Source organism: Ostrinia nubilalis, chromosome 3, assembly GCF_963855985.1.
Source record: "Ostrinia nubilalis chromosome 3, ilOstNubi1.1, whole genome shotgun sequence".
Classification (NCBI taxonomy): domain Eukaryota; kingdom Metazoa; phylum Arthropoda; class Insecta; order Lepidoptera; family Crambidae; genus Ostrinia; species Ostrinia nubilalis.
This window is the reverse complement of record NC_087090.1, coordinates 7815493-7830374: the sequence shown is the minus strand read 5'-3', so window position 1 is coordinate 7830374 and position 14882 is coordinate 7815493. Positions and strand designations below refer to the sequence as shown.

General features: G+C 35.8%; 1 protein-coding gene across 7 annotated transcripts in view; it reads left to right on the top strand.

Annotated features, from left to right (window-relative positions):
* LOC135087825 (neural-cadherin) overlaps positions 1-14882 on the top strand; it is a 368977-nt gene that overhangs the window by 336562 nt on the left and 17533 nt on the right. For 5 of the 7 annotated variants that reach the window (XM_063982631.1, XM_063982627.1, XM_063982628.1 and 2 more), the window contains 2 exons: positions 8078-8193; positions 11625-11789. In XM_063982631.1, coding sequence (XP_063838701.1) covers positions 8078-8193; positions 11625-11789 — 281 coding nt within the window. Of the gene's footprint in view, positions 1-8077; positions 8194-11624; positions 11790-14374; positions 14537-14882 lie in introns of all 7 variants that reach the window. The other 2 variants (XM_063982629.1, XM_063982630.1) reach the window with 1 other exon arrangement.

The following is a 14882-nucleotide window of genomic DNA, read 5'->3' as shown; positions in this document are numbered from 1 at the left end:
AATGTTTATACAGCATTAATATAAAGTAGGATAGGTTAAAATTTATTTGATTTGAAGAATATTTATCTAAGAACACATACTGAAGTATTCGCAATATGTTTCTCCAAATCCAAACAAAGCAAATTCTTCTGATAGCGACACATACTTAGTCAGGTTTATATGAAAAATATTTGAGTTTCGTTTTTGTGATTCCCATATCACGGTGAGGGAAATGATGCCTGTCATATATCATGGGCTTAAGAAAACGCGCATCACGCCAAGCTGAAAATCTCCACAAATACTAGGTACGTACGTACGCGGGCAACGTGATTTACCGCGGTCCACCGTCGATCCCTTTATTGAATACTCCGTCTGTTGAAAGAAAAATCGTATTTTTTGACATGCCACCGCACGAATTTATGACTTCCATTTATTTCTCTGACAAATGGCAATTAAAAAAAAGTCACCGGTGGTTTCCTTGAACGCCAAAGCTCTCCAGCGTTTCGTTCCAACTTTTAAATTTTTATTTCCCCTCATAAAGCACGAAACCTGTAAAGGCCAATGTCTTAAAAGCTCTTAACCGGAATCATCTTCGATCTTTTATTTGGCAAACCCGGTTATTTCAAGTATTGGCTTTGTGATGTTATGTTTATTTTTGGAAGATAAATAAATTTCGATTCTTAGAAAAAAGCCACACGTCAGAAAGTGCTCATTCAACCCAATACAAACAATTATGTGTATAACCCCTTCCTCAATAGTGATTATAAGTAAACAACTTTTAGAAATTTTGTTCTGTATGCAATTTTTTATCAATTAATAATTAGATTTTTATAAGTCTATTACGATACAATGTTTTTTTTTAATTCACGAATTTTTATCCGTGATTAGTTTGTTGGTGTAATTTGTAGCATTGTGAAGCTGTTGATTATCGTTTGTTTCGTTAGATTTGTATTAAACTGCAATAACATAGCACGCCATGTTTAGCGTCAAGTCTATCACGACCTTCGTCTCCAAATAAACCGATACGATAAGTGTACGTAAATGTATGTTTTATATTAATGGCGATCGTAATGCAAGCGTTTAGTAGCCTCGAGCGATCAGAAGGACGCCGCGTGACAAAGGAGGCCCTTACTCCTCCGCCATTAGTCTGGTCATTAAGCCGTCTCGATTTATGACGGAACATACGCCTCTTGATTCTGCAAGCATTCTCCGACAGTCGTTTCTCCGTCAGACTGATCACCAATAGGACGTTTCGTTTTTAAGAGATTCATCTACTGAATGTTTCACCTATGGACGTTTCGCCGACAGAATGTTCGCATTTGTCTGTTTCGACGACAGACGGACTATTCACCGACAGAACTTTTCACCTGACGAAAACTAGCTGATTTCTACAGGATGTTAGGTAAATGGGTATATGAGCCGACACTACTAATTATTTTAATTTTCATACAAAATAAATTTTATAAAATCCGATTTGTATGAAAATTAAAATAATTAAAATGAAAATATCAATTTTCTGACTTCACCATACCATTTATATGCCCATGTTAACATGGGCTAGTATCGGCTCATATACCCATTTACCTTACACCCTGTATATTCATTTAAAAAGTCTGTTTGTTAATATTTTAACTTGAATAATGTTTTTAATGACATGTTTTATTTCTTTGTTTATTTAAGTCCAAATTTTAAGTAAAAGTACTCGTTTATTCCTCTTTTCTATTATTGATGGAGATTTATTTGTCTACTAGCGGCCGCCCGCGACTTCGTACGCGTGGATCCCGTTTTACCCCCTTCATCTATCTTACGCGGTTTAGATTTTTTCATACAAATGTTTTTTCCCGCTTACTCCCGTTCCCGTGGGAATTTTGCAATATCCTGTTGTAACTAAGCTTTGAGTTTACTAAGGTACCTGCATGCCAAATTTCAAGCGTCTAACTTAAGCGGTTTAGATTTTTCATACAAATGTTTTTTCCCGCTAACTCCCGTTCCCGTGGGAATTTTACAATATCCTGTTGTAACTAAGCTTTAAGTTTACTAAGGTACCTGCATGCCAAATTTCAAGCGTCTAACTTAAGCAGTTTAGATTTTTCATACAAAAGGATTTTCCCGCTAATTCCCGTGCCCGTGGGAATTCCTAAGTATCCTATAACCTGCCCAGGAGTACGAAGAATAATTGTACCAAATTTCGTTAAAATCCGTTAAGCAGTTTTTGTTTCTATGAGGAACATACAGACAGACAGACAGACAAAAATTTTACTGATTAAATTTTTGGCATCAGTATCGATCACTAATCACCCAATCATAGTTATTTTGAAAATATATTTCATGTACAGAATTGACCTCTCTACAGATTTATTATAAGTATAGATAGTTGTCCCACTCCGCCGCAAGTTGTGGTACCTCAAGCAGAGTTTATTTGACTTTGCTTAATTTAGAAACTTTGGGTCCATACGTAGTTTATATTCCACAAAGCCAATAGATTGACTTTTGAATATATTTGTTCGATGGTTTATTTATACCGGTGCAGGATTCTGATATTGTGGGCTGCCTCTTTGTGTATCTTTTACGTGCATAAAAATTACGGTGCAATTTCGTTTTACAATGGTACATTGTGGATGCTGCTTTAAAGAAAAACGGACGTAAGCTTTTTAACGCTGACGGCCGCAAAAAAAAGCTAAAGAGCTATAAACAAAATAATTCAAAGCAGAAGCCTTTCACTTGTAGCAACGCTCAACGCAGTCGTGTTCCCTAAAATGAATTTCAGGGGAGAGGGTGGGGGTATTCCTTCTTTATAGGCCAATTAGCTAGAGAATATTGTATACGTTCATTATCCCGCGTGTACCGCGAATTTAGGTACCTACCTAGAATGTAATCTGTGTTGTTTCTAATTTGTAATGTGTACACATTGATACTATTGCAGTCCATCATTACTTATTAGCAACAATATGGTGGACATTGTATGTATGCAAATTTCAAAAATGGGTAGTTCCTTTTTTAACATGACTAAATCATCACAAGTTGCTGCTTACGTATCGATTCACTCGCAGCGCTCTCATTTTCTGAGAACCTGTATCTATCTGTGTGTAGAGGCGCGCGGAATCCTCGCTTAATGTGTGAGCTTAAGCGATACGTTCCTCTGATCTAGTCGATGATAGGCTTCATAATTATGAGATTCGCTGTAGAGGTAACACAGGGTTGCAATAAAATGCCGCCGCCTCAAGGGCCCGCGGTATCTCGCGAGCACACACATAAAACACACCTAATTATATTAACTTTATCACGCACGTTATGGCTTGTGTAGCTCTGTGATATGACTTCTCATTATGAAATAATGCGGTTCACATTGTAGGAAGCTTGCAAATTTCTCAAAGTGTAGAAGGCATAATGTGCAATTAAATTAGGTACTGTTAGAACTTGCCTTTGCGTTATACTTGTAACTTGTAATCTAGTGGCATATGCTAATAATAGCAGTAATTACAATAATGTAATAGTATTCTGATATGGTTAGGACCTATACAATAATTTAGACCGAAATTGTACAGCAAAGTTATAGGGATGACAAGCAAAACTTCTGGTTCATGATTGCCTACCTATTAAAAGTTGACAAGCTAGAGCAGAAAAATGTTGCTTTTGGTATTTTTTTCTCAAACTTTTTGATTTAGCTACTGGCGATTGCATGAACCACAGAAAATACTGATAGCTGAGTAGGTAATTAGTTTGTGAAGCTCTTCTAAAAGAAACTGATACAAAATAAAAAATAATTAGGTTCATCGTCAATCAATTAAAACATATCTGGGCCTTCTAATCCAAAACCATTCACCTAAATTAGTTATTTCGTGCCGCAAGGTAAGTTTCGTAAAAGCAAGTTTGTTTCTTTACTTTCTGTTCTAGTAACAAAAGGACGGTATATTTCATTCCTGCCATCGCCGAAAAAAATCTTTTATCTTTTTCCTATCAATCGTAACTAAGTGAAACTTTGGAAGGTTTCGCATAAAACTTTTGCTCCCTCGGAATCAAAGACTTTTACAATACTTTTTCTACTAATGAGGCCATAGTTTTTATTTATTTCAATTTAAGGTGTAGGCTTTTGTAGACCGTTAACACTTATTTGGAACTAGTTTAATAAGGTTTGGTTTGTGTTTACTCAAATTTAGACATCTGCTCAGAACAGCAATTACGCTTATTTTCTGACCTAGTCCAATCTTCTTTTCCAAATAGTCGCGGAAATTAGTACCTACAGTTCAAAATACCACACCAATATCAAAGGAAATGTCTTTGAAGTCTATCTTATTAAGTATTTTTCGCTTTACCTACTTTCTCGGATGATAAATGTTTCAAGTATGAATAGCTGTAGGCTTTACGAGGGTGTTTGGAAAGTTATTTGTTCGAAGGCTAAGGAGCCTCAAAGGTAAGGACCTTATCAACTTTTTGGTTCTTTTATTTTACTTCTGGCGAAAATGTATAGAAACATTAATATCATCTGTTGATGCATTATTACTCTGTGCTAAATTGCAAAAGTTTTAATGTTATTGTATCTCAAACAAATATTTTTGTTATTTGCTACGGGAATGATTCCATCCAAGAGGTTGAACAAAAAAGTAAAACGATTTATTAAAAAAAATACTTAACCTAGATAGTCTCTCTACTCGACCTGTGGTTGACTGGCAGATAATGCCACCTGGCATTAAGTCCGCCACTGTACAATTGTATGTGCAAAAGTGTAAATAAATAAATAAATAAATAAATAAATAGTGTTATCGTAATTTCATCCTCAAGAAATCTTATACTCTTCAGTCTTTCTCCTCTGTTCATCAAGAATAAACACAATATACATAAAAAATTGTGGGACCACGGCAACTTTGACAGTGAAGGATTATAAGGCTTTCATTATGTAACAGTTGCCGGAAGTTGTTTGTCTTCAGCCAGCGACTACTTATGTTGTAATGAGACAATCACATCAACCCCCCCATAACTGCGTCCACCAACTCCCATAACTTTAGTTAATAAGTACATATAGGTAACACTGTTATTCTTATACGCTCAGCGAAGAATACTGAAATCGAAACAATAGATCTTCATTCTGAAAGAGTCACATTAATCTCGATCCCATTTTGAATCAATCCAAACCCCTAATACTTATCCCAATACTAATCCGATTGTAAGTATTTACTTGAGCTTCAGATAAAACACCTTTAATTAATGGCAATCCAATGTGTCGTAATTGATCGAGTGTGCTCTGACTACAATTTCCTTGGAATCAATTTTGCTACGAGTATAATACATTACAGTTTGGAATATTGAACACTAATAATGTTTCCTCATAAAATATTTGCAACATTCTGAGGTAATATTGGCTATTAATTGAAAAATTGGTCAACCTGCCCGGCCGTAACTTGCGGCGTACAAAAATACGTCCTTACATTACTCTGGCTGAAATGAAAGCAATCTTCCGACAATCATGGCCCGGGCAGTCCTTTCCAACTTGCGGCCCTTATCTACAAACCCTGAACATTACTAGTAATGGAAATCCAATTATTATTTAAGCAAGATAAACTCAGAACGTGCGCTGCCGACCGTCATCCGAACCACCCAATGTCACACACGAAAATTTAAACTTCGGACTCCACAAACAATTTCCACAGGCAATATTGGGGCCCAAACATAAATATAGATTATAAATTTGAACCCTTTGAAATGACTCCTTTGTGTAACTGAAGATATTAGATACAAATTGAACTTTCTACATAAACAAAACTTGCTGATAAAATGATAATCCCAGCTGAGGATTGCTCCTTGGAGTTTTGATCGTTATATCAAACGAATAAACACAGTTGACCGTTGTACAAAGAGCTCCATCGAACATATTTAATAGCCGTAATTTTATTTAACGTTAAAACGTGAACACCTTGAACAAGATTGAATACAAACGACGCGACGTTGCTAAAAATCTGTTAGGTAAATCTCCCTAATTTTTTCTCCAACCAATTCGTTAAAGTACCTACCTGCGCATGTTAAAGAAGGAGCTATGATATAGTGGCGTGCCATCAACGCGATCGACCCTTGAACTTTCGGCTTCGGCCCAACTTTCGGCCATATCCCCTCGGATTGGTTAAGTTAATATTCAAACACAGGCGTATATAATTATGATTGCCTATTCCAGTTTGGAATACTAATGCAGGTTAATTTATTTTGCAACAAAGTACCTATTATTTTAAATAAAAATCACTTCAATATAATCAATTATGATCTGTATTTTTTTAATAAAAGTCATTTATTCAAGCAGTAAATTCATATTAACAACATTGCAAAATTCCTACCTGATAATCTCGAAATTCTCGTGGATTTAAATGCTTAATATCAGAGTAATTTTCGATGTTTGCATATCAAATACTCGAAAATACGAGTACATTAATTTTGAGGTATCCTTCCGTTTGGCCAAATTACTTTTCGCCAAATTTCACTTCGCAAACAACTTATCGCCAAAGTTTCATTTCCCAAATGAACTTTTAGCAACTGTACTTTTCGCAACTAATTCATTTGGTCAAATTATCATTTGGCAAAAATTTTACTTGGCAAAAATTTTACTTGGCAAATGTTTATCTAGCAAATGTTTCATTTTGCCAAATATTCTATCCCAAATAATTTGTTTGGTCAAATTGACACTTCATATACTTACTTACCCACCGTTACCCACTAATCAAAGCATAAGGCAGATAGATAGATGATCATGGTTTTCACGAGATTTTTATGTAAAACAAAGAGATTGCAGAAAATAGTATGGTTGCAGAAAGTAGGTATTGCACAAATAGTAGGTTAGGTTAGGTTAGAACAGTGACCCTTAACGCGCGAAGTGAGCGTGCCGCGGCAGCGGCCATTGATTTATTAACAATAGAGGTGGGAATCACCTCTATTGTTAATAAATCATTTGGAAATTTCGATAAAAAGAATGAAATATGAAAACTAATTTAGAACAAATTTTATATTAACTACTCACTAAACAAAATAATAACCACAAGCTAATTTGTATTCCATTCTATGCACCAATCAAATTATTTTGTAAATAGTTTATCGTGAAATATTTTTGCCAAATGAAACATTTGGCAAAACATACTTTGCCAAACAATAATTTGCTAAACAATAATATGCCAAAAACGACATTTGCGAATTAAAAGTTTGCAATAAGTTTGTTTTGCCAAATAAGAATTTGCCAAATGAAAATTTGCGAAACGTTGTTTGCGATGTGATAATTTGGGAAACGTTTTTTGGCCAAACATTAGTAATCCTAATTTTGATGGAAATACCATTTCACTTGTATTTCATGTTAAGTAACCACTTGCATTTCGCAGAATCAAATTTCCCAATCGTGGAGGTATGGCACAATATAATTAATTTGGATAATGTTATTAATTACATTGTGCCATACACATCATTATTCAAAAAATAATGATATTCAGTTTGTACCTACCTACTTCCTACTGTCTTGCTACGATAATATTTTAGACAAAATGGCATCACGCCGTGAACAGTTAAAGCATCGTGTGGTCGTTACCCTTTCACATGGTACCATGTATCTGCTGCCTAAAATTCCATTCTGAAAATGCTATTGTCCTAGTAAGAGTGAGTTTCCATTAACAGCTTAACGTATTTATTCCGCGGTAACCGGCGCACAGTGTGCCACAGTATAATGGAGACAGTATGCAAAGGTCTTCCGTGATTATGTACGTAATAATTGGGTGATATTCCTCTAACGTTTGGAAAAGTTTATGTAACATACAACTGGCTTATAATAATGAAATCTAGAATACTTAGATAGGTGTATACCTTCCTATAATTGTCTCATAATATCAATTGCCACTGAAAGTTTCACGACTAAAAGTTATCTACACTCACTTAAACTGTGTATAACTGAGCGTTGATACTGTCTTCGCAATACAACTCCCTAGCACTTAAAGGTGTATAAGCTTTCTCTGCCCGAAACTTAGCTAATCTGTGCCCAAAGTGTAAATGTAACTTCGAAAATGCCCGTGAGTCGCACAGTGAGTTTGCATAAAGTCCGCTAACGTAACGTAACCTTAACGTGTTTATTCCATTGCAGCGTCGCGTATTCGATACGAGATCACGAGCGGGAACATAGGCGGCGCGTTCGCCGTCAAGAACATGACTGGCGCCATCTACGTGGCCGGCGCGCTCGACTACGAAACTAGGAAACGGGTGAGTTTAAGTCTGTGTGCACGGTTTTATTTATTTTTACATGTCTCATGAAAATGATATGACGTGCAGTCCGCGCCAATAGACTTATCAATGTTGCAAATAAATGAAATCAACCCAACTGTCTGTCTATGTCATTATTGATTTGGTTATTCTTTAATTGGTAGTGAAATACGAGTAGGTATTCTATGTTTTTTGGTCGATAGTTAATTCTTAAGTTTATTGGCACGGACTACTTATAAAGATATAGTTAAATTAGTTTGTCTTTACATACATATTAATTTAATGGATGAAAAATCCAAACTGTGTTACTTTATGTTTATTGCATTAACATGTAAATATTTACATTTACTTTTATGACATCGGATGTTCAAGACTCCGAACCATAACATTGCATAATATTAGATAAGGTACGACCTACATATAAATACGATTAATCAAAAGCAACCCATTTTAAAGGAAGTTTTGTCTGTCGACGACAGGAAATTCAGAGTGGATGCGACTCAATAACAAATCAAACTCACTCGGAGTCTTCTGCAAAGAAAATGACGGAATACCACTCAAATGTTTCATTACTTCGGAACGTAACAAAGCACAAACCGATATTGTTTTGTTGTTGACAAATTAAATCGTCATTCAGTTCTCAGATATCGAGTTATTATTTAAGCAACGGAATTGGGTTCGCAGATTTACTTTTCTCCGAATCGAAATGACACAAAGATTAATTTCGTTTTGTAAAACTGATCAATGAATTTGTCATTCCGATATTCGATCTAACAAAGGCTTAAAACTGACTTTGATAAAATATTCAAATAAATTTAATCGTGTATAATATAACATTAATAAAAACCGCAAAAAATTAGGTTGTAGATATTGAAAACAACTAGAAGCTTTTAATATTGACAAATGGTCCCTGAGAGAGGCGATAAGAGCCACCAGTGTATTCGGAATATAAATGTTGAAATAAATCTATATCCGACTCCGGCTAGGGTTGGGAATGTGAAAAAGGAAAGTTTTTTATACATTTTGTTGGAAACATTACTGTGATGCGAGTTCGCGAACACTAATGGAACTTGTAAGCGGGACCTGTCGTTTTCCAAAACGAGGACGTATTTGTGTGCTGTATTTGCCACTTACCAGTGGCGTTAGAGGATCGAGTTCGAGGTCTGTCAAAGTGCATCGGTCTTCATGTATGTGGTACGTAAAAGTACGTGCTAACTCTTGACTTCGCAAAAAGAAAACACAGTATTTCGACAGTTTTCAACCCCCGGAACTTATGCTCGCTCGACTTGAATACGTAATAGCGGACACACAGTGGTGGCTTTTACTTTTACACTCGCACTCGAAACATCTACGAACGAATACTTGTTTTCAATAAACATTCGAGTATAATAATTTGCTAAAGTAAATAAATTGCTTTGATTTATGAGCAGTAGTAGTCTCTTTCACCAATTTATCTAGAATTCACTTGAATTTTCTTTGTGGTAACCTAAGCACATCAAAATAATACCTACTTAAGACTTTTGTAAATAAATTACAAACTATTTTTTGCTCATCTCTATTTTCGGTTATTGGAAGTATTTGGAAGTAAGTCGAGTTAAAAGGATTCGAAGTCTTTTGAACGTAATTTCGCGCTAAAATAAACGCTTTTAAACGTTTCAAGAGACGTTTTTCCTTTGCCCCTGGCGGTTCAATTTAAAAACATCGCGGTGGAGCGTCGCGGAGCAGACTGTACCTCGCCAGTCTTTGTAACGGCCTCAGCAAAGTTCCTCCGAACTTTCTGAGATAAATAATTTAATCTTTAATACCTATTTAAGTGAGCGGTGGCTGCCAGGCTGTATCGCTATTCAGCTGAAGACTCGCAAAGCGTTCACGGGAACAAGTTACTAAAAACTTTGATTCATAGTTTTTACGTTAAAACTACTAACTACGGAAGTTGCTAGAGATAACTTATTTTACAGCCAATCATAACAAGCACTGAAAACGTTTACAGAAAACCATAAAAACTGTATATCGTCTGAGTACATTAGTGTATTTAGTTCCCACAAAAGCTTTTAACATTCCGCATTGAATTTTCCTCTAAAATTATACAGAAAACGTCCACTCGTAGAGATTTTTCCTTGGTCAACATTTGCTTTAAAGAGCCTTTAACTGCAGTGTTTCGTACTTAAACTGAAAAGAATAAGTAAATCTCTTTAGCCTGTACGAGATACCTACATAAGCCTTGCATTGTGTTATTTCCTAGCTTCTAGCGGGTCTTTATACGCAGCTAGAGCCGAGCAAGTCCACCTGAGCCTCGCTAGATAATAGCTCTTCAGAAACTGAATGGATAATGCTGGTATTCGATTGTCGAAATTGAGTATCACACTAATATTGGATGGATTCCACCGGTGTGCAATATCAGCATCAAATGAAGATCGCTCAAACTAGGTGTAGATATTATGCGTCAGATATTCAGCTCGGTACTAACGTCCCCCTCGACCGAGGAAATTACTTAGCGACACTGACAGATGACACCAATAACTTCCACGGGTCGCTGAATAGTCTTTCTATTTTGGAAACAGAGTTTTGGTCACAGTAAATTTTGAGAACAATGTCACGGCATAATTACCGTTGTAACTCTGTGAGTTAATGATTTTAGTTTTAAAAGTTATTCAGTCAGAATCTGTCCAATTGAATAAAGTATAACATTTTATATCGAAGCTTATAGTGCTGATAAAAAATGACATACTTTCAAGAAGTAGAAAACCGAAAAAATATTATTCCATCTAACACACAACAAAAACTTAATATATTCGACCTGGTTCTTGAAGTCCAACTTGTGATATTCGCGACCATCAAGCGACCACGATGTTTTTACAAGCTTTCAAACTGAAAAATTATGCCATTAATATTTCCTTATTTCAAAATGACAATAAATGGGGAGATGCCATAAAGACAGGCTACGTAATTTTATAGTAATTTAAAGAACTCAACTAATTTTCAACTTCTAAATTATATTTGTGAAACGTTTTTGTAATTAAGCTGTTAAAATGTGGTTCCGTGCTTGGTTCAAAGACTTTTCTTTGGGATATACTTTAATAAAGTTAATTACAGTCCGTTCTTCTTTCGTTAAACTTTTTCTTTTAAATTACTTCATGATATAGTTACTTACGGCGAGATTAAAACAGTCTGTTCCGCAAAAATATAGTAAAATATTTTATTTGCTAGCATCTTTTAGAATTTTACCCGGTTTGTAGATGTCTGTTACCACTAACATTTTTTTACTTAAAATGCAGACGCTACCACTGAAATAAATCTTCGTACATTTCAATACAGTGCGGTTTTTGAACCAAAATCTATGCGAGTACAAAAGCAAAGGCATATTATAAAACAGTCCAATCCAATTCAAATTGCATATTCTGGGTGTTCATTTGTTCTAAATTGTGGAACAGTACGAGCTGAAGTTGGCCGCGTCGGATAACCTGAAGGAGAACTACACCACGGTCGTTATCCACGTCAAAGATGTCAACGACAACCCGCCCGTGTTCGAGAGGCCCACCTACCGCACTCAGATCACCGAGGAAGACGACAGAAACCTACCCAAACGAGTTCTACAGGTCACAATCGATTCGTCGATTGCCGTAGGCGTCAAATCGATGAACAATCGAAATGATGCAGTAGATTTCGCCTCGACTTTTTTTTTAGATGTTTGATTTTTGCATGGCATGGATTTCGTTTGTGGCACTGTTTTGTTTCGTAGAATCGTTCCGTTGCTAGTGTCCGTCTTGTTGTTGTATTTTTGTTGTTTTATTTGCATCCAACTTGTTTATTGCGCCCGTCTGCGGTTCCAGAATGAGGTCGTCGTCGAATACAGTATCTTGCACTCTTGAATTTTTTTACTTTCCTCTTTTATGCGACCTCACAATGGGTGATGAAAGCGGTCGTGAAATATTACCAATGCGACGTGTCGTGTTTCTACAACTTTTGATTTATTATGAACAATTTTTTTTTGTTCTTATCTTCCTGGCACATTATTGTGTCAATTTCGTACATTCATTCAATGGGAAAATGTTTACAAAATATGTATTTCAGGTCAATATAAGTATCTTAATACAGATAGCTATATCCAGGGAATATATTATGATATGTCCTAATATCGATAAATCATAATAAAATTAGATGGACCAATAAATCACAATATCCCATATAGCTTCCAAAAGATATATGATAGATGCCGGAGACTACAACGACATAAAATTGAAATGTCTTATTCTCCGTCTTTCTTAGAATTTCGTCGCGTTTCAGTGAAGCCTTGATATTGAAATTACTAACCGAAAATGGAAGCAGAGCCGTTCGAGATACCGTCTGAAGCTCATTGGATCGCGTAATGCCGTGCCGGCATGATAATGTTCTTTAAACAACCAAACGTCTTAATATTTATTTGTTCGCCGCCGTCAATACCCAAAGTATTTTTAAATACAATTACGAAACGAAACTCGAGTTTCCTCCATTTTTATAACGATAATGACGGGAACTTCGGCAGCTGGGTGGCTCGCCGGGAGCGCGTTTCAAATTTGTACTTTTCAATTATTGCGCAAAACCCGTAAAGTTCCTCCCACGGCGTAAATTAACTTCTTCATTCCGATTAATCCGCTGCGGCTTCCATCGAAACATTTTTGATGACGACATCATTTACAAAGCAAATATTTTTACGCAAACATGAATGTGATATATCATCGCACATGGAAGTAAAATGTTCAAACATTACATACTATTTTCCCCTGTGTTTCATGAGTAAATAAGCTCAATTTAGCCAATAAATAATTATTTTCTTCGGTGATTAAAAACAGGGACATAAAAAAACTGTATCCGTAAAAACCGAGGATAAAATTGCAGCGTAACTTATCTGCAGCAAATCGGAATTTTACGGCGCGAACTGAATACATTTTATATTCCAGGAAATATATTTAACGGGAACCTCGGTAAATAAAGCTAATATGCGGGTGGTGAGCCGCGTGGGACATAATAAATTGGTGGACAATACACGAACTGAATAAAATTACAAACTGGACCGTGCTTGTACTCGAGCTTATAATTTACTTACCTGGTTCGAATAGGTGATCTTACGTTCCAAATTTCAGGTTACTTTATTCTATGAGAAATTGTATTATAATGTTGAATAAAGTATTTCTTGTAGGACTACCTGTTTAACAAATTCTAATTACTATTAGAAAGATAATATAACCTTCACCTGCCTAGGTCGCACTTACTCGTATTATAAACCATGTAAATGGTATGCCTGAAATAAAGAAGAGCTTAGGCTTATTAAAGCAACTGAGTTTCTTACATCACTTTTTCTCATCAGCCAATATGTTGTCCCGAAAATTAAATGGTGGTGGGACAAGCTAATAATGATTTTGAATTTGGAATTTGAATTAATGTTCATGTTACAATTGTCAGCCATAGATAAAGTTAGCCCATAAAGGCCGGTGACAGGCAAAGCTCCAAAGGGCATTATTGGTTTATAGCGACCGGACCTCGCCAGTGAATTATCATAATATATGAGGGAATTATAAATGAAACACAGCAGAATAACGTGTAGTTTTTAGGTCACCATCATAAACGGCAAACCTCAAATTTGTTATTCAACAACTTAACTTCGTATGGTTATAAATATTATATGATGTAACGGGGTTATTTCAAAACTGTTAACAACAAACTAATCGGTCCTACAAAATTTAATCCATTGCGGTCCATATTTAATGCAATAATCAATACCAGATAGTCGGAGAGGCAATAATACTTATCTATCGTGGTGATAAGACAAAAAGCTCTACATGCCCTCCAAAGTACCTAAAACCCTTTCTTATCAGACAAATAGTTTGATTCGATCCTGAAATATCTTTACCTAAGAAAGGGGCACTTTAAAATTATTACTTCGTCACTTTTTGTTCCCCTTGAGAACCGACCGCTTGGTGACGCGACAGTCAATAATACAACAAATAGAAAATGGAGGTTTTTCGCAGAAAAGGTCAAAGTTACGACTCGTAGTTTATTTTACGTCTGTCTTTAATTTAACTTTGCGACCATCAAAGAGTGGTATAAAATCACTTAGTTGTATAAACTTTAGGTGGACCGTTATTTTTTTAAGTAAGTATTAGCGTGGCATGGCATGTGTGTGTTAATGTGTGCGTGTGCACAGTACGAGCTGACGCTGGTGGCTTCGGATGGGCGCAACGAGAATTCTACGCGCGTCGTCATACGCGTGTTGGATGTCAACGATCTACCACCGCGGTTTTCACGCAGCGTGTACGTCACGCAGGCGCTGGAAGAAACCGGACCCTTCCCCCACTCCTTGATTCAGGTTTTTTTTTGTTTGTTTTGTTTTATTTTTTGACGAAGACACGAGAGTTGGCTAAATACTTAATACTAAACCTATTGTTATAAAGTCAATATCGCTTATTAAAACATTCACATAAATTCAAGAATTGGAATTTGAACATTCTTCTTTTTGTTTGAGAATGACAATATTATGCTTGCTCAGATTAACTCTTACTACTACTAGCTATTTGCAAAAAGTTTCAAATATTGGAAACTCAAAAGTTAATTAATTGTAGTTTAGTCAATTTTCCTGTTACGTTACATAGACGGGTTTCATTAGGTAATTGTGACTTTCCAAAACCCTGTTCGCAGGTAGAGGTTCATGAATT